Source organism: Centropristis striata, chromosome 1, assembly GCF_030273125.1.
Source record: "Centropristis striata isolate RG_2023a ecotype Rhode Island chromosome 1, C.striata_1.0, whole genome shotgun sequence".
Classification (NCBI taxonomy): Eukaryota; Metazoa; Chordata; class Actinopteri; order Perciformes; family Serranidae; genus Centropristis; species Centropristis striata.
The window spans coordinates 37,375,360-37,403,359 of NC_081517.1; the positions used below are offsets into that span (position 1 = coordinate 37,375,360).

A 28,000-nucleotide genomic window follows, 5' to 3' on the forward strand; every position below is an offset into this window, starting at 1 on the left:
TTCTGTGAACCCATCAAGTGCTCCTGGCAGAGAGTCAAGAGTCCCACCTGCCCTCCTGCGGCTGGATGGGGCAGCCATGGCTCGCCTCTCTAAAAGAACCACCGAAAAGCTTCGCCGTTGTTGACCGGCGTCCTCTGCGGGAGACAAAATGTGAAGGACACGTTTTAATATGCAGGTTTCAGGGTCATGCCATTGTCATATTGTGTGTTACCTTCAGCAAATCACGAAGAAAAACCAACTATTGAGAAATTACAGACAGATTTGAAGACTAATAATCAATACTATTAAACGCTGAACTGGATAACAGCAGTTTGAAATAGCAAGGACATTAAGTCAAGTAAAAACCCAGAAGGGCACTTAAAGCGGCTATAAAGCACAACCACCAAACCAAGTATTTCATCAAAGAGCCAGCCAAGGTGATTACATCCACGTCCCACCCACACCCAAATAATCATTACGCTGGATGAAATATTCAATACAAATTCCCAAGAAGCAACAATGAGGCATTTAATTACTGCGAGCTCTAGCCGCAGTGAGGGGGAACAGTGCATCATTTCAATTTGAGCCCGCGCCAGCAGCCGCCCCTCCTCCTCCTCCCCAAAACCTCTATGCCAGAGTGACAGCCTCTCCTTTCCCAAACTCATTTGGAAGTCAAAGACATAAAATACTGAAGTCTCCCACCAATCCCCATGACCAATTAGCACATTTTTTGATTATTTTTTTCTCGCTGTTGACAGGGGGGAAATAGTGCATAATCACAACTAAAATCACTTTAGTCTGAGTGGAGGGCAATTTGACATTTTAATACCAAGTGTCATCTGTGGCTCCTTAAAGGCATGCTGATGAGAGCTTTAGCTCCAGACTCACACGCCGGCTTATACAGGACCACATGTAAACATTATTTACAGGGTACAGCAGGGCTGGGCGATCATTTAACGTTCACACATATGATCATATTTTGCTCCAAGTATTTGTAATTTCAAAAATGAACACAATGACTTATTAGGTTTTTTTTCTTGTTTTGCTACTGTAGGAGCCAAAAAAACCCCAAGCAGATTAATCAATGAGTTGATTGGCAGAATATTCATGAACAACAATTACAATGATTGATTAACCACTTAAGGCTTTTTTCACAAAAATGCCACAGATTTTGCTGGTCACAGCCTCTCAAAAAGACTTTTTCTGGTCTTCTACGGAAAAACTGAATGTCTTCAGGTTTAGAACTTTGTTCTTGGGATAACCAAATGTAGCACATTACCCATTTTTTTAATATATTTTTTTTTACAATTTGTAGAAGCTGTATACAGTTGTATAATAGTCCTCTTCACAAAGAGCACTCCAGGCATTTCAGATTCCCCAAGTAACCAGGAGAGGAAATATTTACAAAGTGAGCACATCATCAAAAGATTGTGGAGAACATCTCGGTCCAACAAATGTAAGTTTGGCCAATGTTGCCGTCAAAAGCCCCATCCAATGTTTAAGTTGAATGAAAAACTACTTTACTTAACCAAGAAGGTATATCAACCAACCAAACAAACAACCCCAATTACAATTCATTAGAAGAAAATGGGAAAAAAAAGTCTGCAGAGCCTCCATCTGATAAGGCTATCAGCAGCTGTGTTTCTTAACAACAACAACAACAACAAATCATCCATGAGCCAGCAGTCACATTACCTGTAAGGTTAATAATCACACGTATGCAGTCATTAGGTATAAAACAATAGAAGATTAATGATAACGTTTCAGGCCTTTCTTTCTTACCTCAGTACCTAAAGTGACCATAAAGGTGAATTACATGCAGACAGGTGCTGGCTCACCCTCACACTCGCTTTGGACACCTACATTCCTTCCAATGTGTGCAGCAACCATTTACCATTTTTTCACACCACATTAACCAATTGCTATTATCCTCCCAAGTGAAAAATGGAGGGAACTCAGAACAGCAGGATACCATCATCACCAATTTAAAGCCACGGATGAGATGAAACACCATCATGTTTTAAGGGTCAAGACGCTCTCACAGATCTCATGCCTTTTTTTTTTTCTTTTGCTTAATTGTAATGAGCTGACGCCTGTTGCCTTGTTATGTCATTGTGGCTCCATTAACTCATCGCAATTGGGAAACAATTAGGCTTTGATAAATACATGGCACTGTACTTTCTCATTTTTTTAAAAAAAGGATATTTGATAATTTAGAAAAACAAAAGATGAAACAAAGGGGCTGAGCCAAATTTGTTAGTTTTCTAATCACCTGAAACGCCAGAAAACAGAGAAATTACTTTGAAATTACTGAAAAATTGAAACATGTTTCTTGTGATGCTATGCAGTTATGTAGAATAAGAGAAAAGCCTCTAATAAGAAGTCTCTTAAACTATTGTTTCCCCCAAGTCCCAGAATAAAAACCACAAAACAATGTCCCATATCTGTACATGAATGATCTGGGTATGACTTCCTATGACAAACTGATCACTTTACAGAGCTTAAAGATAAATGGATGAGTTATGAACAATTGAATTAATCTCCAACTATTTTTTATAATAAATTAATTGGTTAATGTACTTTTTTTTTTTTAAAGAAAATTAAGTAAAAATGATATGATTCCAGCTTATTAAATGTGAATATTGTCTGGTTTCTTTACTCTTCTATGACAGTAAACTGAATATATTTGAGTTGACAAAACAAGACAACTGAAGAAGTCATCTGGCGATTTGGGAAACATTGATCAACATTTTTCACCATTTTCTGACATTTTTTGGAAAATAATCAACTATGAAAATTAGTTGCAGTCCTGCTATATAGTTCTTGGTTGTGCTTTTTTCCGCCATCTCTTTCTTGTTGAGTGAACCAAAAAATTATACAAAATCCTAATAACAATAAATTGTAATATGAATGAAGACTGCACAGACAAAGTATTGTTAGATATTTAGAGAGGTGTTTCTGTTATTTAGCCTTCCCTCACTGATATTAACAGACTGGAAAATATAATATAAACGCCTGTCAGCATAACACAATACAATTCAACAAACTGCAGCCTCCAAAACAACCATACATTCGTATCAACACTGGTCTAAAACAGTGTGAACAGAAAGTGAACATAACCTTGATGAAGCTAGGTTGTGTGTGAGACTGCATTAGTTTTAGCTGGCTGTCCCTTTTTAAGTGGCAACTGAATGTGTTTTTCTGCAAAACCTAAATACTAAAGGGTACATTGTGAAGCTATCAGACATTTGTGGCAACAAAAATGTAAAGATGAAAAGATGCAAAGCCTGGATGATAATGAGACTAATCTGCAGTTTAGGACATTTTAAGTCTTCATATTAAAGCCAAGTGAGTGCATCTCAACAAACACAGACCATATACACCTTGGACTTAAAACAGCGATCAGATCAATTTATTTTCCATTTTCTGACTTTTATAGACCAAACAACTAATGGATCCATGGAGACAATAATCAAAAGATTAATAAACAACAAACATAATGGTTTGTTGCAGCCCTAAAAACACAAACCCTGGAATACATTATAAACCTTACAAAAGAGAGCACCGATCTTCAAGAATTTCCGATAAAACATGTCACCATGTCTGTCAGCACATGGAAGAGGGCTCAATAAGCATGTACACTTCTCATGTTGTGGATATGGTGCCCATCCGCACATACGGTGCCTCCACAGGGGCTCTTTCAGCCTTAAGCTCTGCTCTCCCGGCCTCGAACATGATGCTCGAAGAGCTGAGGCAAAGAGGAGAGAAAGGAGAGGTGAGAATGTTTATCTTGATCCATATTCTCACATTGATCAGTCCCTGGTGGAAGTGCGGCTCGCCAGAGACAATAATGACCCTGATCTGGGCACTCGGCATGTCTCTGTTTTGTTAAGTTCCCGCGTTATCGATCCAGTGGGGCTCTTGAGTGCTGCTTGGATTCACTCCCGGGCCTCCTCGCCTCAGCACACTGCAGTGACCAGGCACAAAGAAGGCTCAATTAGCACAGCTCGGCGTTGTCTGCTCCCCCACCTGCATGCGCCTTCAAAATCACTCCATCAACTGCCGGGGAGAGCAGGGGAGGAAAGACACAAGAATACAGAAACGACAGGGAGAGAGGAAGAGGGATAAAAGAGATAAAGGGAGAAGGGAAAACCAACGGTGGGGAGAAGGTAAGGGTTGATAGTGTTACACCAGGGACGCCGGAGCAACTCCAGGGTTTCACCTCAAATCAAGACGCCGTGGCAGCAGCTCAGCCTCACGTCAACACCGCTGCCTCTGCAGCAGAGCATACATAACAACCTGGCTACAACGACACACAGAGGGGAAGACAATTTCCCGCTCTGGCAATGAATGCACACGACCGAGTATTGAACTGACTGAAGGAGGAGGAAGAGATTTCTCCAGACCTCAAATTAACCTCACCACACCACCACAGTAGGCAGAGTATTCTAAGTGTCTGCCGGTGGCTTTCGGTGATAACGACACAGTAAAACTGACATGTGGTGGAATAATTCTCTGCTGATTTTGGTGAGCAGTGTGAGGTCTCTGGGCAGCCACGACACCCTGTGATCCTAACTGAACCTGGCAGGTGCAGTTAATGCTGCAGCCACGTCGTCGGGCTGATTGAGACGAGGTGGTAGAAAGACGTCGCTGGCGCCGAACGTTATGCTGAATCAGAATCAACCCAGCCGGACTAAAGCGGCTTTCTGTAAAGGCTGCTCTAACCTCTGCAGGGGGCACACAACATAAACCTCCAACCACAATCTTAAACATCCAGGTTAAGGCCAATCCTCCCTATCTTTTCCGCACAAATAATAAAAACACACAAACAGTCCGCACCCCGGCCCTGCCCCTCCTCTCCCCCTGCAGCCTTGGCGTCACACTGAGCCGGGGCCAGAGATAAACCACTCAAGACGATGAGGATGATAATGGCAGACGCCGCAGCGCCTCAAAATTCAATCAGCACCGGGACGTCAATGCGGATGAGTGTAAAAGTGAAATATGCTCGCCGGCGTGTGTTAAAAGACGCCACACAGGGCTCGCAGAAACAACAACAGGCGATGAAGAGGACGATGAGGGGAGAAGCAAGAGAGGGAGATGGGAAAAAAAAAACAAGAAGGGGAGAGAAAATGAAAATAATGTGTCTCTACTACTCTGCTTCCCGGCAGAATCCCACTGGCATTCTGAGCAGCCCTACTTTAACCACAGACTGTGAATAAATTACCCTTTTGAACTCGGGGTGATTGCAAATGTGCCCCGGTTTCTCTTGAGACATGTCTGGCACTAACCCTCAGCTCTATGCTCCCAGCCAGCCTTGTCACAGAGCCCTCCTCTCCCCTCCTCTCCCACCAACACACACACACACACACGCACTCAAAGGCACACACATTCAAACATGCACAACATCATAAAACTTTTAATTCACCATAATTGCGGGTGGAATTTTTTTTTTCACCCCAACTACAAACTCCCCCACCCTCTCCTCTCTGGTTTTCTGTCTAGGAATTCTCAAGAATCTCCTCATACTCTGAAATAAAAAAAATGTGTTGGAGATGAGAAAGTATCCTGGAAAAAATGTGTAGTGTGGCAGAAAAATCTGAGTACAGATGGAGCGGATAGAAGTAGAGCAGAGACAGATATGGGGGAGAATCTCATGGAGAGACAGTGGCATTGGGCAGGTTGAATAGCAGCCTGTGGGAGTGTGCTGATGTGTTTCAGAATGCTCATTATAGCACATGGCCCATACATTACCCTGACAATACCCATTATTTATTAACTTACAGACCGGGAACCAGGCCACTTTTCATAACCACAATCCTTTTGGATGCAGCCCTGACAGACTGCAAACAAAATATATACGGTATAAATAAACCCCTCCCCCCCCAATGCCCCCCTCTCTTGACACACAAACTGCGGCTGACACTGCTTTAGCTGTCTGGACACCGAATTTAAAAAAAAAACATAATTACAAACACTTTTCATACGGCATCATGACTGCAAGTGATATTTGTGTGCAAACCCAGGTCAGCCAATTTGTTTCTTTTATGCCACGAAAACACCTCGGAAGCAGCGAATAAATCTGACACCTCAGAACTACAGTCAGAAAAGTTAAGTCTGTGATCACTTCAACATAAAATGACAAAATGCAGGGGGACGACTTTGATTAAATTTTTTTTAAGACGAACCGGTGGCGAGGCGGACATAACTGGGAAGAGACAGGAAAGAGGAAAGAGCATGTTTCATCAGAGTCAAGGAACGGAGGATTCTGGGAGCCAGCCAAACATTCAGGGCCGATCTCCAGGTCTAAGAGAAGAAGAGGGGGAAAAGTTTCAGCGGTGCAGTCAGCCCTAACTGATGTGTTATATATTGCCTGTCACTTTATTCTGCAGGAATATTGGGGCGTTGCCAAGCTCAAACCTGGAAGGTATAGCAATCCATCACCTGCACCGTTACAGGCGTTGCTGGGTGGGGGTTGAAATCTCATCTTGAAGCTTGTAGCCAATATTCTAGCCACCCAATGCCGTTTATAAAAGGTACCTCGCCAAGGCCGCTATCACGGACAGACCACTCATCTAGTCATCCACACGCCACTGCCCCCCGTCCTGCATCACAACACCGTAACGCAAACACTCTCTGCTCTGCAAAGGCTTAACCTAAACCTTGAATATTACCTGCATACAGAATCATCGATAACATTTATTCTGGTGATCATACGTATGCCCGCTGCAATGGAATAAGCATTTACTGTGATGGAATTATCTTTCTGCTTTGTGATTTTGTTTTTGACGGCCCAAAGTGTTCTGAATCCACCAATGAATGCAAGTAATTAATTGTTATTGGCCAGGTATTTTAATATTTTAAGATCTTTAATTGCACTTTAGGGACAAAGTGCATTTTAAAACAAAATCCTTAGAATATTATGGGAAAGTTAATATTTGAATAGTTTGTATCTGACTTGTCTTTATATGTTTTGTAGGTTTTTGCTGGCTTGGTCTTCGGTTGAAAGTTAAATGAGGTAACTCTGGCACATTTATATAAATATCCATTACTTAAGTACTGTGATTACACATGTTAGATACTTGTACTTTACTTCAGTATTTCCAGTTCATGCTACCTTATAATTTGACTTTACTGTTTCTTACTTGACAAATTTAGATGCTGTACTTTACAGGAAGTGGTGTAAAAGACCATAGTTGGTGTGTAATCTGTACTGTGCTTAAACAATTTGACCCTATTCCTAAATTTGGTATTTTCTAACACATAATGTTACAGTATATGGGAGTGGTCGCATTAGTTATTACTTTGGTACAGTTTTAATCTACAGCAGGAAGCTGCCTGAGACCCAATGTCCAGTCTGTTTTTGTCTTGTTCTACGAATTGACACATTTTATTAGAAAAAAAAGAGGAATCTATTGTTTTTCTTACAGCTTCCTGTTTAATATATGTCACAAAGTATGAGCAAATCACAACATTTTGTTTTATTGATGTTTTAAATAATGTCTCAGCTTTCTTGGAACCTGTGTTGTATTTAGACTGATTTTTTTTAACTGTGTATCACTGCTGGCTTGAATTTGCCTGAAGGATCAACAGTCTTTCTTAAATATTTCAGCTATTTTTGCAAAAACTGAGGCAGCGGTCATGTGTTTATTCCTTTTTCCTAATCCGAAAAATGATGGTCCATGCCCTTAAAACTGAAAACTTCCGACTTCTAAAGATTTTACAGACAAATTATTCTGATGAGCTTATAAAATATGATGCATTGTAATAGAGTAAACCACTCAGCCCCTCTTTAAATATTCACATAACCTCCACCTCAATTAACTATCAGTAAAATGCTACTTACAGATGAATGCATCAGTAACAATAGTCTAATATCATACATAATTCTATAACAGTCACAGGACACAATTTTTTGAATTATGAGTGCTTTTACTTTTAATTTTACTTTTAGCATATTTTTTGTTGATAACACTTGCAAACACCCATCAAATGAATTTTTCAATCCAGGATTTTTACTTTTAGATAAGTAAAGTCTGAATACTTCAACACTGACAAAGTCAATGTTGACTTACATATTTGATATCATATTGGCTTCTTTTCCTTTTATTTATATTAGAACTAAAATGTGCCTTTTGTGGAACATTTAGTGGAACAACACTGGCTTATGTTCCTGCAACAAAAAACAACAACTATTTCTCAACTGATCTTTGTACTGATCCTACAAACTGCTTACAGCCGACAGTGTTTTTAATTAGACACCCGCAGCCCATTAAAGGTTTCGTTTTTCACAGTTCCCTCAAATAATAACTTTCACAGTACAACTTTCTGAATATGATAATAACATTATGAATAACAGATATCAATTCTAAAGGAAAAAAAAGATTCTTAGAAGTGTAAATCAAATTGCTTCCCAATTGTTGCAGTTATTTTGTTACTGTGACTGTAGTTCTCTAGTATTTTAATATATCGACTGACACCCTTAAATGAAGTAACACTGAATGCCTTTTCTGGAAACACTGAAACAGATGTGCTCAGTTTCTTACAATTTTGCCAAATATCACATTCACATCATTTTATTTCTTTGAACCGTCTCATCATCACTACAGAAATAGAGCTCATTGGGCAGCAGCCAGCAGAATGAAAGGAAGTGCAATGCATGTGGTGTGTAAGCACACAAAGGCCACACTCTCATCGCATATCATTCATTTTTTCACAGGTGCCACAAAAGCTGGACTTGTGATTTTCCAGTTAAATGTGTAATCAAAAAATTTCAGCGGTGCACAATACACATGGTTGACAGAATTTTTTGTTTATTTTCCCACCTTGCAGACATTAACAGCTCACATTTCTTCACAGATCATCAGCATGTTATTTTCCACGGAGGACGTTTTTAAGTGTGAGATTAACAAATTAAGTGGAATACCATAATCTAATTTCTTTCCACCTATTTTTCCTCTAAATAGCATATGTATTCAGATAGTCGCCCCACTTGAACACGCTCACGACACTAATGCACACACACAAAAGAAGTCAAGTACAAAGAAGTGTCGCAGTAGCATTCCAACAGTGGAGTACTACAGTTACAATCTTTTAATTCAAGGTCCGGCCTTGCACCAGGCCTCCGTGCGAGCAAATCAAGCTAAGTGTATTGCGGATGTTTGTGAGTAATGAGGAATTTGGGAGTTTTTTGCTGACCAAGCATGTATGAAGTGTGGGGGGGTGGGTGGGGGGTTAAGGAGGGGGGGTATGACGGTGTGCTTAAGATCTGTGCCTGGGTGAGGCGGGGTGGTCACAGGGGGGAGATTAGGCTGAGGGGCAGCGAAGGAAAACCAAATCCATCTCCATCTCAGAAACATCCTAAAGCAGATTACTTACTTCAGTAGGAGAGGAGGAGAAGGAGGGAGGGAGGGAAGAGAGACAGAGAGGGAGAGCATGGAGCATGAGATGGATGAGGGAGCAGGGGAAGAGAGAGAGAGCAATTAGCATAGATGCAATTCTGGCACAGTCCTCTGACTTGATATTTGACCTTCTGCAAGAGTCTTGCCAAATATCGCCTGAGAAGCGCAGACGGACCATATGGCAAAGTGCTGCTGGAGGCTGAGTGCAGTGTGACTCCAAGCCTCCGTATGCTAATGGGGGAATGTAATTACAGTGCAGTATTCCTGTAGGACGTATATTTTACTAGCCCTCCATAGGAGTGGGTTTGCACTAAGACAGGCCAAGGCTCAGTGGCTTCAGAAAATACACTTTTTATCAAACGGGGAGGGAGCCGTTGAGTGGACAGTGAAATGGAACGAGCCCAGTATAACTGGGGCGGCGCTGCAATATGTCGCTTTATGATGAGGTCAGTATATCAAATCAAATCAAATCAAATCAAACTTTATTTATAAAGCACTTTTCATACAATAAATGCAACACAAAGTGCTGTACAGAATATAAAAACAGAGATGCAACACTTAACCCCCCCCCCAAAAAAAACCCCACACATACACACACACACAGACCCACGCATCCACCGCACACCCACACTCACTCACACGCACACACATATACGCACACACACACGCTACACAAACTATCACTGAATTAACATGGCAGGGCACTGAGGAACCATGAGAGGAAAACCACCTATGGGGGGCTCATCCACACTGAGAGGGATCGCAGCCCACGGCCACAGGGAGCACCGCCACCACAGAGACCCCCAACCCAGATAGACCGGGGGGAGACTCCGCACATGGTGTAGAGCCCCCGACCCGGGCAGACCAGGGGGGACTCCGCACACATGGCAGAGCCTCCCCAGTCCACCCAGCCCGAGGGGCCTCCAGGACGACCCCCCAGCCGGCAGACCAGACACACCTCCCAGTGTGGAGGCCCCCTTGAGGAAGCACTGGAGCTAAAACACTAAAAAGTAGATAAATAAATAAAGACTCAGCTAAAAATAAACAAATAAATATCAAAATAAAAAAGTAAAAAATAAAATGTAGACTCAGCTAAGACAGATCAATAGATAAATAAATAAATAATTTAATAACTGAATAAATAGATGAAAAGACTGGGTAAACGAAGTCAGTTAAAAGCCAAACTAAAAAGGTGAGTCTTGAGCCTCCTTTTAAAAACATCAACAGTCTCTGCGGTCCTGATGTCCTCTGGCAGGCTGTTCCAAATATGTTGATGGAAACAGTCAAACACTTGGAAACGTTTTATCCACACTGAAGCAATCTGCTGCTCTTCTCCAGACACGCCCTGTTCAGTGATGTCACAGCAGATGTTTTCCTTCAGATGCTGACGCCAAAACACCTGCTGACATCACTGATTGGGGCGGGGCTTAAAGAACAGGATGCTTATCGAGGCAATAACTATATTGAGGATGACTGAATAGAAGCAACAGCCAAAACTATTTTCAGCATAGTATAAAAAACTCCACAGATCCCATTTAACACCTTAGCTTCTCTTAGTATTATGACCTGGAGATTTATTTTTGCAGTCAACACTTATTTTTTTTTATTTATTTATTATTTGAGCTGGAGGTTTATTTAAAGATGGAGTCACAGTCATAGGCGTTTTTTTTTTTTTTTTAATATTTTAAAAAAAAAAGTTAAATAGACGGTTGCTGATTTTATTTTTGAAATCATTTTTGTTTTTTATTTATATTATTTAATTATATCCCTTCATTGTATTGTTGTTGTTTTTTTTCTTTTTTGTTATATAGATGATTGCTGTTTTTATTTTTATTATTAAATTATTTTAATAATATTTAATAATATCCCTTTATTTCATTTTTCATTATTGTTATTTAAATTTTTTGTTATTGCTGAGACTGTAAGGGCAATTTGTTGTTAAATGTACTTTGTACTGGTAAAAAATCAACAAGAATCTATGAATAAGAACAGGAAATGTCAACCCATTGACAGTGGTATAACTCCAGATTTGCCTTATGTGAGATGAATATAAATTTCTCCTCTTCATGTACAAAAACTGTTTGAACTATGTTGCTTGATGTTATTGGATATTGACAGCTGAGATACAGACAGGAAACATGTGGAGACAGATTCACACCAAGCAACAAAGTCTGTGGCTGAAATCGAACAGCGGATACTGTTGGTGTTTAACACTGAATCTAATGACATCATCTTTGACTATGAGGATACATCAGTTTCTATAGATAGCACAAACATACAGGATCACTACTACAAGCCATGAAGTGGGTTTTAATTGTGAATGAAAGCAAATATTTGTGAACACTTTAAGTCCAGCATTCATATTTATATTTTTTTTATATTTAGCATTTATAAGCAGTAGACAAATATTAAATAGAAGGCTTGTAACTCTGTGTAATGTAGTTTTAGGCAGACATAGGACATGAAGTCATGTACATTGTATTTCAACAATTATAACTTTGCCTATAAAGACTGATTTTATGTTGTATTCTGTTTTCCGAACTTTTTTGGAATCGGGGTTGTAATGGTGAAATGTCTAAATTCAGTTCTACACAAATCGTTCATTGCACATGGAAAATGTTCAGACCAAAGATAACTGTCAGCTTAATTCATCTTTATCTTCACCTTCTATCCCTCCAGTCAGTCAACACTAAAACACATGATGAGGCACAATAACTTTCAATATTTAACCAAAAGCACAAACTTTTAACCACATAGCCTTAATCTAAAAACTAAGGAGATGCAGTTCATGAAATCACGTGATTTGTCTTCTGACCTGTCCATCCTGCATCCTTCTCCTGACAACTCCTGTGCAGACCAAGATTGCAGTTATGTTTCCTTCAAAATGTATTTGGCATAGCTAGTTTGTAGTATTTAAAAGGGCTGAATATTTACAAGCATCTTCATTAAAGATTGTTTATATGAATAACTAATGCTTGCACTCTAGAGGCTTTTGTCCAGTAATTCATCAACATTTCTCATTTAAACAAGAAGCCCTTTTTGTGTTTTCACATTGTCTGCTATGCTTTTATAATAACACTAACTCAGAACAATCTCACCGCAAACACAAGCTCACACAAAGCACCATAGGAGAGATATCTAGTCTTTCTGCTGCCGAAACAGTGCTCAGACGCCATGCCTCCTCTATATATCATGCATGGAAAATCCCTGCCCACACAGACGGAGGCTGAGCCGACCCTCGTAGGAAGATACAGAGGCAGCACCCTTGGGTCAGAGGCTGCGGACTGTAGCTGGGATCACCTACCTGCTACTAAGTACAAGAGTGCCAGCCTCCATTTCAATTAGCTTCACCTAAGTACCCATGTCCAAGTAAAACAATTTTACACAGGGCTGCTACAAAAGCTAACTCTCCTCTGGGAGCGAGCCCTATAAGGGAGACAGCGGAGAAGCTTTCAGGTGCTGCTGAGATTTCAGGAAAACAAAACAAAGAGACGTAGCGGCGAGGTCAATTGAGCTCCGAGACGGGAAAATCAGAGCAGTGTGAGCGGGGAAAAGGGCAGGCGTTGCAGGATGGGAGCGGGGGATGAGGGGGAAGATGAGCAGGACACACGTTTGAGTGTGTAGATACCTGAGGGATCTGGTATGGAAATCCCCAATTTCTCAGCCAAGTTGCAGCCCTTTGAACAGTGCAAGACGTCAGCAAGCACGGCGAGAAGCCATGTGGGTGTAACGAAGCGAGGGCTAAGCGAGGCAACATGCTGCCAGTTCTCTGAAATGTTAAATTGAAATGCAAAGTAGGAGCAGGCCTTCTTGTTTTGAGCAGATTTCTCAGCATCTGTGTGGGAGCCCTTAAACTCAGAAGGTCTATATGCAAAGCTCTGCATATTTACTGTAAATCAACATAATATTTAGGTTAGGATTAGAAAATACACACAGCTGAAGTTGAATCTTTAATTGCACTCACGTAAATGGAGAGTTGAGTCAAATCAATCTGTGCATCAGATTCACTGAGTTACAAAAATGTCAGTTCAGTAAATATTTGGACTTTTGAATATGTTCAGCCAATTTGAACCTTTCAAGTACAGCACCTTTTCTCTGCTTATACCTCTATGGCACCAGAATATATAAGGAACAGATGCAACAAATCACCAAAGGTTTAAGATTTGTGATACTTGTGCAGAGCGTCTGCAGTGGAGAAATAGAGTGGGGGGAGATATTTTGAGGACCACCTTGTTTTGGAAGTAAATGACCATTGTTTTCTACTGAGCACTTTCTACAGCACCTTCTGCATATACACTGCAACCAAGAACTTATATAGACATTACCCAGAGGAGCTGTATGTTAGAGAGCAAATGGATCTCACTTCCTACAGACTTTACCCTGCCAGCTCTCTAGCACAAAGGCTGCATCATGTCCAGTTCAGCCCATGTGTGAATATAGATGGTCATTGTCTGGGGAGTGACGTTTCTATCATGGGGCTGCTGCAAAACTGGCCGAAAATTGTGAAGAAGTAGGGTCATTGTCTAGAAAAAAGCCCACAGACATGTATAACTGGAGAGATTATAAGGTTCTGGAACAACTTTGGGTTAGAGCCGACAATGATATCATCAGAGACATTCATGGAACAGCAAGAAAATTGGTGGTTTATGAGCAAATTAAAAACTGGCTACAGGACCACTCTACCCAGGCATCACCCCTCACCCAAACCAAACAGAGTCCAGTATGCCAAAACGTGTCTGACACAAACAATCTCCTGTAGTGTGCTACACATGTGAAAGGGAAACTAATGTCCGGACTTTATTCTCCAAATGAGCTAACGTTAGGTGACTCACAGTTTGGATGGACACAAAACATTCTTGATGAAATTATCATAACAAAGTGGACAGCAGTGGCCCGAACGATAGCAACAGGGATCTTGTGAGCGGAAAGTCACACTTGATCCTCGACAGGATAAATCTGGGAGGGGAATGTTTAAAAAACAACAGTGCTTGCTTGCCTCATTAGCACCAGTGGTGATTTGAGCAACGCCCTTAACCCCAACTGCTCAGCGGTCAGCAGGTCACACTGGGCGGCTTCCAGGTGTGAATGTGTGAAAGTTAGTGTTTCTTGCAAAAGGCAGCTGGGTTTTCAGTGATACTTCCCTTAAAAAAAAACATTCATCAAGTTCTGTTAGGGAAGCCAAACAAACGATTCAGTTTCAGATTTTTTGGATGAATTTGGCAGCTATGGTTTTCTGTTTCACAAACGACAAGGAAAAAGCATTTTAATCCAGCAACAGCTCTGATTTCTGCCTCCGACTGGCGCCATAGTAAAGGCAGCTGAGGCTCATGGGTGTTGTAACATTTCAAACTGCAAAAACTGATGCACAGTAGACGACTTCATTACAACTGGTTATTATCTATTTCTTTAGATTAATTTTTTATTTGAATCACTAGATACTTTTTAAGGGCTTAAGAAACATAATGCTTAATTGTGAAAAAAGACTCTTGTTTGTCTGTGTTAAGTACCCATAGGGATATCATTTAAATATAGATTTGAAATGAAATTGGGTTCTTTGGAAGCTTTTCCCACTGTCGCAGCCACAAAATAAATCTTAAGGTCATGAGATGAGTAACTGGAGTGAAAACAAAGTTGTACTATGTGAAGTTATGATTATTTCTTCAGACTTTCTTCTATTTGACTTTTTCTCTTGTGAATTACTGTAGACGTTACTATTTCTTAAGCCTGGAATTGGCGTATCGCTTTCTTTTATGAAAACTATTTACGTTACCAGCTCCTAATTTGAACTTGCCTCCCAACAGGAGTTGAATGAACCAATCACGTGGCTTAATGTACATATTTAGGAGGTGGACTTATGGCTGTTCATGATGCTATTCTCTATGTAATTTCACAGAGACGTTCAAGTCTATGTTTGGAGAAGTATAACTCTAGTTAAAGGCCAAAAGCTTTGCAACTGCTGTACTTATGCATTTATGTTGGAAAATCCAAGGCTGTTACTTTGATATTATTTAACTTATTACACATAAAATACAACTGTAAGGTCAGCTTTTTAGAGTGATTAACAGTGATTAAAGTCATCTAGTTAGAGTCCTTCGACTAATATTTCACTTGAAATAACCTAAAACGAAGAATTACATAAGCAGGCTTTAGTTAAACTGGAAGGTGAAACTTGACAAAGACAAACACAAGAGAGATATCGTGCCAGTGGGCAATGTAATATGCTAAAGGCAGCGTTTAAGACAGAGCTAATCCGAGCAGACTCCCCCCTGCTTAGTCATTCCAGCTCCACACTGATCAGACGGAGAAACCGGTCACAGTTTGTCAAAACACAGCTTGCACTCTGAGGAGATTGAAATCATTTCTCTACTCAACAGAACGCCACAGACAGATCTTTAGAGGAGTGACAACAAACAGCGAACAGCTCAATGGTTTATCAGTCGTGGAGGACAAAGGGGCTCTCTGCTCAGGAATGAAAATATCCACCTGATGTCATCAACCGGTGCATCATAAATCCTATCCTTCGCCTGGGGGCCACAGACTGACTTCACGCCTCCGTGACACTCTCTAACCCCAGGGTTTCTATCAGAAAAAAACCTTGAAATATCTTTCTGGGCATGGTGTCAGATGCTCGCCATGAAATATTCATAATGTGAGAGCAGAGCCACAATAGAGGAGGTGGCAGCATGCGAGGATTTGACTTGCAGAAACTGAGACGCTTAAACCGCGTTGACCGATTTCTCCCATCACCAGTTGTCACTCACAAATTCACTTTCACGTCAGTTTTCTTGGCTGAATGGCACAAAGCCATCTGTCATTTACTGCCTTTTAACCAATAGATATAAACTCATTAGTGCAGCCACAGACCTGCAGTTCTCCTGCCCGGTATATTACATTTCATCTGTTTTGTCAACTGCAATGAGGTTAACAAAGATTGGAGGTTTTTCCAATATATTTTAACCCGCCTCAATTAGCTTTATGAGTTAAACCCTCATAGCGCCATTCTCATGGTTTTCTATGCTTGTGTTTTTCTATACACAAATCTTGTTTACGTAAACAGCATATGTGGGGAAATATCAGAGTTAAGAGTTGATGCCAAAGAAGCAACCTTTTTAAAAGGCACAATCTGTGATTCAAACGTAAACAGGAGAGGAGCCACATCTTCAAAAAATTTCAAGGAGTAAAAGAGAAAAAAGTTATGTGAAATCCTGAATGTTTTCTGATGGTCTTTACATCCAAAATGTTTCGAAATGCAGTTTTTTTTATATTTTGACATCATTAAATGAGAAACACACAAAAAGTATTTTTTTCTGTAGATAAATATGGTAAACTATACTTGTCATTTATATGGTCAAATAAACGACTAATTGGACTGATTTGATGATCTGCCATTGGCTCAAACATGTGAATTGGTCGTAGCAGCTGATCCTCAAACCGGATAGCTGTTTTTTAAATGCATTATCATACACTGATAAGGTCACCTTAAGAGCAGACCAGAATTTCCACTGTGATGGATTACCAATTTTAAAACCAGCTTTGAATCTCGGCAAACGCTGAAAAAAGCTCCTTTGAAGTCAAGAAATCAAGTGAATGCTTTAAAAATACTTTTTCTGCAGTGATAAGAATTATATTAGAATTGTAAACAATGGGCCCTTAAAGGGACAGTTCACCCCCAAAAACTCAGCAACTCACACTTAAACAGTCTGGATTGATAAACATCACTACAGGTAAGAGAAAACATGTATTTTTGATTTTGGGGTGAACTGTCCCTTTAAATTGGCTGGTCTACAGTCACTGAATCCCTAGCATCAGGGCCTGATGATGTCATCACATTAGGCAACAAGAAGAGTCTATTAACTCCACCCATTGTAGGAAACAAGTGTTCTGAGCAGTGAGGAAAATTTTTGGGGTTGGGGAAAAATGTTAGAAATCAATAGAAGAACTGTAATTTAGTTAGAGAGTTAAATAGATCAATGTTTGAGTGAGACAGACAGAGAGACTGAAATACTGATACTAATACTGAAATGATCATATACGGAGAAGTTCCTCAACCCCTTAGACTAATTGGTTTATTCTAACCCTAATCCTTATTATGATCCGGGACTGTTGACAGCCCAACCAGAGCCAGGTTCTGCTCAAGATTTCGTTAAAATGTTGACATCTCTATGCTGTTTGTAAAATTAAAACTTAGTCTTTTCATTTCAAATCTGAATCTGATCTTGTGTGACCGGAGACTACCAGATACTGTTTACTAGTGAGTATAAACTGGTATAAACAACCTTCAACTGATTAAGCAACAAGTTCTCCAACATAAATGGCAGAGGAGATTGTGTGTCAGTACCACAAATTACGGCACGTAGGTACTTATCGCGGCCCACGTTTCGGGGTACACATTAAGGTATCGCTGCACGGCTCGCAGTACAACAGCGCGTTCTAAAAATAGTACACACATATGGTCCGCGGTTGTGAAAAAAAGGCTGTAGTTTCTGTGGATTTATGTTTTAAAACCACTGATGTAGGTTTGGGGCAAATAAGGCTTCTGGTACGGCGTTATAAAAGACAGTTTAAACAGTAAATAAATGAACGTAAATGCCGGAAAAAAAGTAGTTGCAAAGGTCACGTGACTGCCGCAATTTACGTAAAAAACGCAAGTTACGTTCAAAAACGTGATTCACGTAACCTACATAAAGAACGTAACTTAGTTAAAAATTAAGTTAAAAAATGGTTTACTTTTGTTTTCACGCAGGACACGAACCCCGCTGTATTGGGTGAAAGTCCGTTGCTTGTTTGACCCGCTTGGCTGTCAATCACTATTAAGTCAGCAAGATGGCAGCGGCCGCATTATAGCGGACGGTGAAATTCGTTAATTTAGCTCGTTTTTCGCTGCCTGTACACACTACCTATAGTGACGTTTTGACAGGAGGACAGGCTGGAATAAGAAGCTATCAGTCTGAAGCATGGACGACACGTTTTTAGATGGTATTTTCTCTTCCTTGTTCTGTTCTTGCCCTTCACGTTTCCCGACCAATGGGGGATCTTGCATTACTTTCCTGTGTAGTTTGCTCTTTGATAATATAATAAGCCACACAGGAAGCAGCAGTATGCTTCTTGGAGGAATTTAGTAATAGCTGATTGAAAATGGGAAATATCATGTTTCTAATCTGGCTCTTAGTGCTACATCAGTTCAGTCACTCATTTACCACCAGCCTTATTGCACTTAACTCAATTAGGGCACGAATCAAAATAAGTCAAGATCACATCATTTTGACGGCGAACAAAAAAATAAAACGGCTCATTGCGATGCTCTGCGCTCGTTGCAATCCCGTGATGCATTTCCTGAAGACTTTTCTCTCACACTTTTTCATACAGGCTCTCAGTAATGACGAGATACCTTTTAACTTCTCAGCCAGAGTCAGCATCAATAATTGATTCTCATCTGTTTAAAATTTAAAGTGCCACACATTAACGTCCTCCCGCACCTGCTCTTTCACGCTGTCCATCCTCCGCTGGGCTGCTTTCTACCCCCACCTCTCTCTCTCTCTCTCTCTCTCTTTCTCTCTCTCTCTTTCTCTCTCTCCTTTTCTCTAATAAAGACAATGGCAATGAGTTCTCTTTCGCCACTGAACCAGGGATGTTAAATCAAACAGGGGCAGAGGAGGCGACAGACCACATAATGTAAGGGCATCGTCCAGACGCCTCCGATTACGCTCTGGCCTTAATTGGTGGCAGTGGCAAAAACGATGAATTCTTTAACAGTGCCGTGCGGTTGTGCCTTTCCGAGCACAGCAAAGGCCTGAGGAGGACAGCTACTCGGCGCAAATGGAAACTGACAGAAAATCCACACGGCACGACCAATTTAGGGGAAAAAGGGCATGACAATGAATAAGGGGGCCCGTGCTCTTAAGTAGCTGAGGGTAGCTTGCAGGGAAGATGTGTATAATTAAGCGGTCTGCATCGTGGTTCAGATGGCAAAATCCTATTGTCTTGACAGGAGCTTAAGGTTGCCCTTTAGGTTGAGATGCGCGGCGGCATACGGCCTCATTTTTCCTTTTTTTTTCACACTCCCCCAGACCTCTGCGACCAAATTAATCTGCAGTTTTAAAGCTTGAATAAATCCAGTAAGTTAGAGATCTGCAGATCTAAAGGCCGTCTGTCCCTAAGGCTTTTCCTTTTTTTTTTTTTTTTGGTATTTTTTGTATTTCTTTATTTCTTTACCCCCTCTCCTTTGCCCACGGAGATTGGCTGGCAGCACTCAGCGTTATCTCCAGGGAGGCAAAGGTTGGGGGAGGGGGTGAAGGCCACAGATTTGTCCTTATCTATTCTGAGCACACCTAAAACAAATTAGACCTGGCTGCCGTTGCTTATTTGGCTCCCGTGCTCTCATTAAGAGGCTGAATCCAAGCTATTTTCCTCAAGGTCCTGCTTCCTACCATTTTGGGCCTTGTCTTTTATCACAATAGCAAAGGTTTCTAGGCAGCCATGGCACCTTTTCATCTAACCCATTTCATGTAGTCATGCACAAAGAGCAGAGGGAGAGAAAGAGCATCCCCTTGCTCACCGATGCTGTTCTCCTGCACATGACGTGATGCTGGCCTTTGACATTTGAATACAGAATGGAGAAATCTGTTCAATCAGATTGTCCTTTTGCCTTTTCCTGCTTTTTCTACGCAGCATTATGCTCCTAATCAACTAAAGGCCTCTTTGGTTGGTGTCATTTAAAGGATTTTCGCCTTGTTTTGCAGTAATATGACAGCAAAAAACAAGCGCTGTTTAAGTCAAAGACTTCCTGTCAATATAGTCAACAACCCAGTGAGCTCTTGAAATCCTGTGATTATGCTTCTATCAGATTGTTGAGGAGGATGCTGTATTACACATCTATCTGTCAGCACCAAACTCCTGATAGAGTCTGCATTATTGAGTCATTCACAAGCAAAACCTTGGAACAAACATCAATTATACATGCAGCATGTTCACCTCAAATCCACATGTTGTCAATGTTGATGTTAGATTGAAAGTTTCCTGTACGATTTTACCTACACCAGTCAGACTTGTCAAAGTTGTTTTTGTTGGATCGATTCAATGAAATTTCAGACTGCACAACACAGTGAGAAGCAGACACAAGCTTACACGACTTTGAACAAATATTGCACTTAACTTTTATAGATTTATAAAAGCCATCCTATTAGCTGTGAAGTCTTTATTTCGAGTAGTATTGTTTTATGTCAGAACATTAACACTATAGAGCTCTTCTTCTATCGGTGTCAGCCATGTTTAACTAGGAACTGTGTATATTCCTTAAGATGTCTCAGTGAAAGATTATTGTAATTTGACAAGTTTAATTGGTGGACACAAGATGTGTACACAATGATGTAATGGTTTCCAAATTGTAATTCACAACTCATGCTTGCAGGCCCGCCTCTTAAAATCTCGTTTTCACAAGGCACAGAAATAAAAAAAATTTCACTTTCATAAATGAATGTGAAAACGGCTTCATAGTGACAAACTCAAACTCAAACATTCAACTGTAGGAGGAAGAAGAAAAACACTTCTTTGACTGGAGGGGAATTTTAACATTATTAGATTATTCTAAAGCAGGATGTTTCCATTGAGCCACTTGTTGGATGCTGAATACCAAGTACCTGAGAACACCCTACGGGGTCCAAAGATAAATCAGAAGGGTCAAAAGATAATTAACACAGAATTATGTTCAATTTTTCGGACTATTCTGTATTTTATTCCCTTTTTTCTTTGTGAAATACTTCCAGCACTTCGGGCATTTAAAAAAAACCTTTAAATGAAACAACCTGAGAGGGGAAAATCACTACTCTGGTGAACTGCTCATAAGTCATGTCCACGAAGGACCTAACCTGTGATGAGAGGTCAGAACTGGTCATTTTAAGGGGCCACAAGCCAAAAAAGATTAGGAAACATACATAGATGCCCTCACTTGAAGTCAATTTAAGTGCAATCTGTTAAGCAACACATGCTGGCAAGGCGAACTTTTACATTAACAACATGTAGGAAAGGTCTAATCCCCTTTTTTTATGAGTCTCTCTGCAGAAATCGGTAAAGTTGAGGTAAACACGTGAGGTAAACAGAGGTGAAGACACAGCTTGCCCACATACGAGTGTTATTGCATTTGAAAGTTAATGAAGGACCTTTGAGCCATTGGAGCTCAAGCTACGCAAAGGTAACTGCTCTGGAAATGTTAGGTTAGATGAGATTCCTGTGCCAGACTAATCCATCCTGGAGCCTGAGAGCAGCACAGAGACAGAGAGAAAGAGAAAGAGAGAGAGAGAGAGAGAGAGAGAGAGAGAGAGCAGAATCTGCTGCAGAACAGCACAGCAGTGACACAGGGCAATTCTCTAGGGCCTTGCATTAGCGCGCTAAATTAAAGGGGGTATTAGATTAAATTGGCTCTCCGATTTCAGGGGTGTGAGTAAAATTCTGATTTGCATTTTCCACCGCTGCTTAAGATATAATTAGTTCAGGGTGATTCCCATGTGGAAAACACTGACAGCCAAATCTAACTGGCTGCCAGTAGCTTATCGTCTCTTCCAAGGCAAAAGGTACACTTGGCTCATGTTCGCTGTGTTTGTTAGTCAGTGGGTATGTGGTAAGAGTATGTTTGTGTGTACATCTTTGAGTGTGTGTGCATATGTGTTATGTGTGAATTTGCACGCATGCATGTGCTGTAAAATCTCCTTCTAAACTTCCTCCAGAACCTCACACTTCTCATTGAAATCCCACTCAGCTGAGCGACCATTAGCGCCACCAACAAGGTGAAGAAGGAAAAAAAAAAAAAGCACTCGTGTTAATGTACGTTTAAAAGTTTGTCAAAGCAAGAGCACAGCTTCACACCTCTGAGATGCCTTTAAACTCAAACCCATTTCCGCAGCAGAAGGTGCGCCTGTAATTACAGATGCAGAGTCAAAAATAACAATTACCGCTGGAGAAGTCCATAATATGAATTACTGAACTCAGTGAAGGAGCTTTTAAAAAGCAAGTGTGGATTTGTTTGAGGGGTTTTCACACCCTTGGTAATTCTAACCATCTCTGCAAATGGATGTTTTCCAAAAGTAAGTCTACCCATACATTATGAATGTGAGGCCAGCTTCCTGGACACCTGTTTGGGGACACCTGTTAGTACACGATGTATGGTGTCGACATTAAGCAAGCTTCTCATTGCCACTTTTCTGTTTTACACATCTGACCTATAACCCATCAGTAAGCCCTTTATTTAATCCCTTCAACCTGTAAGAACGATTTCCTTTATATTCTGTTTCAGCTTGTTCCATCACTCAACAATATGAGCTCCTGTACAAAACACTAAATGACATATGGATACAACAAATCGAAATGAACTAGATATCTTAATTTGACATCTTTCAAGTCATTTACATCTTTAATTTGACTCCTGAAACTCTCATTTTCTTTCTACTATTTCCCAAATGTACTTCACCTTATTTCAGGTATTTCTGTAATCAAGTTTCATTTTTCTTGTAGATGTTTTCACCAAAAAGTGTCCTGATACAAACTTTTGGAAATGTTGGGGTCTTAGCTCATATTTTAAACAAAGCTCTGTAGGTTTGAACAGTGCTTGTGTGCACATGTTTATATGACTGTAGAGCTGCAACGGTTTGTCAATTAGTGGATCAACAGAAAAGTAATCACAACTATTTTGAAAATCGATTTGTTAAAGTCACTTTTTAATACCAAAATGGTAGAAAATGCTTTTTTCAGCCTCTCAGTAAGGATATTTACTGCATTTTCTCTGTTTTATATGACATTAAACTGAAACTCTTTTCGAGTTTTGGATAAACAAGACATTTAAAGATTTCTCGTTGGACTATGAGAAAACAATTAATCGAGAAATAATCTGCAGATTTATCAGTAATCAAAAATAATTCTGTTTGGGTTAAAGAGATAAAAGGAAAAAAAACACAAAGGAAATTTTGTTTCTGGATTTCTGTTTCAGTTCCAAAGTGCGAAAGCCTTTGATGCTTGGAACTCCTGTCAAAATCATTAAAAGTTCCTAAGATTTTAATCAGGGATATTAGCTGTGAATGGCTTGCTGTCAAACTGGGATTGAACTGACAGAAATCCTCCATGTAGCGCTGGATTTATAGAGTACACAAGACATAAATGATGAGAATCACATGAATAAATAAAAATATGTTATGTCACATTGAGCTTATCAACACTGCAGGGTCAATCTGCGTTCAGGCACAATCACAATCTACCTTGACTCCTTTCATAATTTCCTGATTACTGTAAAGCAGCAAGGACAGGCGATATTTACAAAGAAACTATATAAGAAATCACACTTATGTAAACTTGTTCGCCAAATTGGACGTTTCGAAAAATCAATCATGGATTCAAACAATCAGATGGCACAAATTCATAATGAACAAAGGTGAACATGGTGTTTTTTCATAAGCAGATTAGGTAATATTTTATAATTAACCTCTTTTTCCTCTCTATGTAATTACTTAATTAATGAGCAAATCACCAGGCCCTCAGGTTGCATTTGTTGGTGACTCATCCATACAAGCTCATGTTAAGTCAGTGAGCAAGTTGAAACTCTCAGGCTAAAGAGAACCATATTTGCAACTTAACATTCATATTCTGCCTTTGCCTTTGATAAGCAAATGTCAGCTTCTAAATAAATCAATTAAAATGAACCTTTAAAAACAACACTGCACTCTGATTGTGTCCTAATGAAGCCTCTTGCCACTTGTCTATTAAGCCTGTGCTTAATATGTTTTTCTCTTTCCTAAGTGACAATGTTTTTTTTTGCCTCTGCACCCTTCCTGATATGTAGCATGCCCCAGATTGATCCATAATTGGCCACAATGACAGAAATATAATATAAAATGATTTCATCTCAACCCCACTGTATATGCACAATCAATCCATACAGGATCAGTGGGAGAGGATCAGTCTGGGTGTTTCGCTCCCCTCCCCACACAAAACTTGGGGCATGTTTTGAGAAACGCCATCAGCAGCCCTGCCATCACTCTCACCATCTCTTGGTGGTCGGAGGCTGAGGCTTTGTGGGATATTGATTCTCCCCATCCAGAGACGGTTTCCATAATTGGTTAAAATGACCGGGTGCAGAGAGGGATGGCTCTCTGCTGAAAACCATTTCCCAGCCCTGCTTGGAGCTGAGCCAAGCTCGGGGTTGTTCGGATGCGTTCCAGCCCCAGCCTGACTGGCAGCAATTAGGGGTGTCTGAGCCAAGCTCAGCTTGCGCTCCACACAAACACCCCTAATTACTGCCAATTAGGCTAGGCGGGTAGGCAGATTTGAGAAGCCGGGGGGATGTTCAGGCATGGGTGGGCATGGAAACAATTTTCAAGGGCTTAGAACGTGACTGGATGAAAAGGTTAATGCTTTGGAGTGCAAGGGGATAATAACAAAAGAAGGGGAAGCAGAGCCCCGGTTCTCACCTCCAGCGACGAGCCTGGCTTCTTCTTCAGCTCCTCGCATTTCCTAAATTTGCAGATCTGGTGGCCCGTTTTGCGGTTCCGACAACTGCTGCAGACACCACAGTTGATTAGCCGCCTGCAGGGTGCACAGACCCCACACCTTTTCCTTTTCTTCTTCGCTGGGTTTCCACTGGATACCGAGGAATTATTCTGTGGGCAGTCTGCCAGATTGGCAATTTGAAACGCACTGTCTGTAACGGCTGCTGAGGCTGCGGGGGAGTGAAGGGCTGTCATGACGATGACCCCGGGAGGTAATGAGATGCCCCCTAAAGCCGGGATAGCGGAAAAAGTTCCAACGCGTTCTGGGAGATTCATTATCTCTGCTTCAGCAGCGCCGCATTTCAGCTTGTTCATGCATTCTCCTGCTAAAGGTCTGCAGTGTTCGGGGGATAAGGTAGAGAGGAAATTATTATTTGCCATTTGCAGCGTCTCTGGCGGCACGCCAGGCTTCCCCGGCCTCTGGGAGTCATTTCTATGCATGCTGGTCCTATTAGGGTTTATTGCCGCTGATTTCCTTCCCCAGAGCATGGCGTTATCGCAGTTCCAAGGGGACATGCCAATTCTAGCACTGGGAAAAATGGGTGTTGTGATGCGGGCAATCTTAGCAGTCTGTGGAAATGCCCCATTGGTTTTATAAAAGTTTGCAAAAGACCTGTACCTTTCCATTTCTGCGTTATAATCCAAAAGCTGGCTTAATCCACCATCCTGAAGATTATCCTTTTGTAAGAGAGACACATCTGCATTCTGTCCGTTTTCAATGCAAAGCGCATTGTTTATGTTAGCCATGGCTGTGGAATGGTTGTCAATGTTCAGGAGAAGAGAGTGAGGTTACAGCGGCCTTTGTCGAACTGGAGCTGGTTACCAACAGTGTGTTACCATCCTGGTTTATCTTCTCCAGTACTAAAAGCAAAAAAAACAAACAACAGTTACACATAAAAGACGCAAATGTTTTCATTCTAATCAGATTTCATTCCTCTGCTTCAACTTTTCTCTGAAGATAACAGCTGAACATTTGAAGAATCCTCTGGCACATTGTTTACGCCCCGCGTTTTACTATCACAAAAAGTCAGAACTGATCTTCATCTGGTGACAAGAACGTGATAGCTGTGACAGACCAACATGTCATTATTATAATGGGTGGGAAAGAATTAGCATGCTTCAAAAAAAATGCCACACTTTTCAACATTTTTTCAGATGTCTTGTCAAAGTATTGTTATATATTTTGAAGAAAGTCCAATCAGCTACTTCACAGAATGCATAAATACATTTTAATACACAATACACAATTCATCAAAACATAGAGATTGAATCCAAAATATCACTATTTTGAAAAGTTAGAGGAGAGCCCCACCAGGATTCAGATTATGACAGCAGTTGCTACAAACACAAAGATTTTTTTTTTTTACCTTAGGCCTGCAATATAAGCTCTTAAAAATAATCTGCTTTGGGTGCCAGGAGGAACGTAGTTAAATATTTTCACATTTTTCATCTAATCCAAATAGTGGCGGAGGCCCGTCCTTGTAAACACAACTCTGTCCAGCCTCTTAAGAGCACCTGGTATTCATTCATGACCAGCTCTATTACATTTACTCATTGACAGCACAGATAGCCACTGGTGGATTTACATCAAGATCATGGCCCAGACCAACTACAGTGTCAGCTGCCTCAGGATGGCTTGTGTGTGTGTTCATGTGTGTGTATAGGTGTACATGTGTATGCATGGGGGGTGCTCCATTTCCTCTCTCTCTCTCTCTCTCTCTCTCTCTTTCTCTCCACCCGTCTGTCTGGATTTGGTTTCCACAGATAAAAGCCCATTAGACACATCTCCCCCTACTTCCATTACCTTTTTCTGGGCTTTCTCTCTTAATTGCCAAAGCTGATCCATTGCTGGAACACTAAAGCATTTCAAATCACTTCTATGGTGCTACCTAGCAGCTGTCTCAAAAAAAAGAATGATAAATATACACACATGGAACTGGAGAGATCGAGCGGCAACATTAAAGTCCTCTGAATACTGAAGTGCATCCCCTTTTTAAACATAGCAGGTAAAAATGTGCCTTCATGCAAAAGTGTAAAATGATTCAGACAATGCAATGCCATATTGTCCCAGTGCCTTTTGCATGAGGCATTTAAGTCACACTTGCACCTCACATTGTTTCTTCCCAACTATTATATTTACACAAATGTGCCACCAAGAGTCCTAGCCACCATCCAAATCCCAGATCTTGAGGTTCAATGTCGACGTGGCATCCAAAACAACCCACAACCAGCAGTAAACACAAGCCTCCTTGGCTTAATGATCAGCCCTCCTCAGGGTCATTATTACTTAATCAATTCACCCCTGGAGCGAAATACGCAGCCCAAAGGCAATCAAGTCACGGACATTGATTTTCAGCCTGTAAACAAAGTTTAGAGAGACAGAAATGTTCAATACTTGGAGCTGGAGAGAGACACAGAGAGAGGAGGGAGAGAGGAAAGAGAGAGAGAGAGAGAGGTGGTGAGTGCGAGAAGGAGATTGAAGAAAGAAAAGTAAAAAAAAAAAAAAAAAAGAGCGACGTCCGATGACGAACCATTGTGCCGCTGCTGCACCGCGATGCCATTAATTACAGCCGGTCTGCTCTGTGGTAGACATTCAGATCAAAGGTCATGCATAGATAATCCGAAGCGGGTGCAATAGTGCACATAAAACCCTATAAAAATTAATCTAATGCCGGGCTCACTTTGCGGCCACACGAGACACAAATCGGGACAGGAAATGGAAAGAGGGGTAAAAACGCATGCAAGTGGACGGCAAAATATGGACAGAGAGAGAGAGAGAGAGGGGGAGAGAGAGAGAGAAGGAGAGAGAGAGAGAGAGAGAGAGAGAGAGAGAAGGAGAGAGAGCATCACCTACCAGGTTCCTGTTGAGAAGAGCTCCCAAGATGCTACCAGCCTGCGACCGTGTTACGGCACATTACTGCGAAGCGATACGTGGGGGGATAATAACGCAAAGATGCGAGAAGACGCACAGACATAGGCTGCCGGAAGAGAGCAAGGCGATTGTGTGTGTGTGTGTGTGTGTTTGTGTGTGTGTATGTGTGTGTGTGTGTGTATGTGTGTGTGTGAAAGAGAGAGCGCGCTCAAAACAAAAGGACC

General features: G+C 41.0%; 1 protein-coding gene across 2 annotated transcripts; it reads right to left on the reverse strand.

Annotated features, from left to right (window-relative positions):
* On the reverse strand, nt 1-27,915 carry cxxc4 (CXXC finger 4). 2 transcript variants are annotated; one of them, XM_059328098.1, is made up of 3 exons: nt 27,759-27,915; nt 24,827-25,765; nt 1-134 (listed from the first exon to the last, which is right to left on the reverse strand). In XM_059328098.1, the coding sequence occupies exons 2-3, from the start codon at nt 25,649-25,651 to the stop codon at nt 90-92; spliced, it is 870 nt and encodes a 289-aa protein (XP_059184081.1). In that variant the 5' UTR covers nt 25,652-25,765; nt 27,759-27,915; the 3' UTR covers nt 1-89. The 2 variants fall into 2 exon arrangements, with proteins under 2 accessions (XP_059184081.1, XP_059184156.1); XM_059328173.1 differs by lacking the exon at nt 27,759-27,915 and adding an exon at nt 27,436-27,615.
* Nucleotides 27,916-28,000: the final 85 nt, after the last annotated feature.

Excerpts from the sequence above, each read along its gene's own strand:
- cxxc4 (XM_059328098.1), bottom strand. The coding sequence starts at position 25,651 with ATGGCTAACATAAACAATGCGCTTTGCATTGAAAACGGACAGAATGCA. Across the intron at positions 135-24,826 it reads AGCCAGGCTCGTCGCTGGAG|AGGACGCCGGTCAACAACGG; the intron begins GTGAGAACCGGG and ends TGTCTCCCGCAG.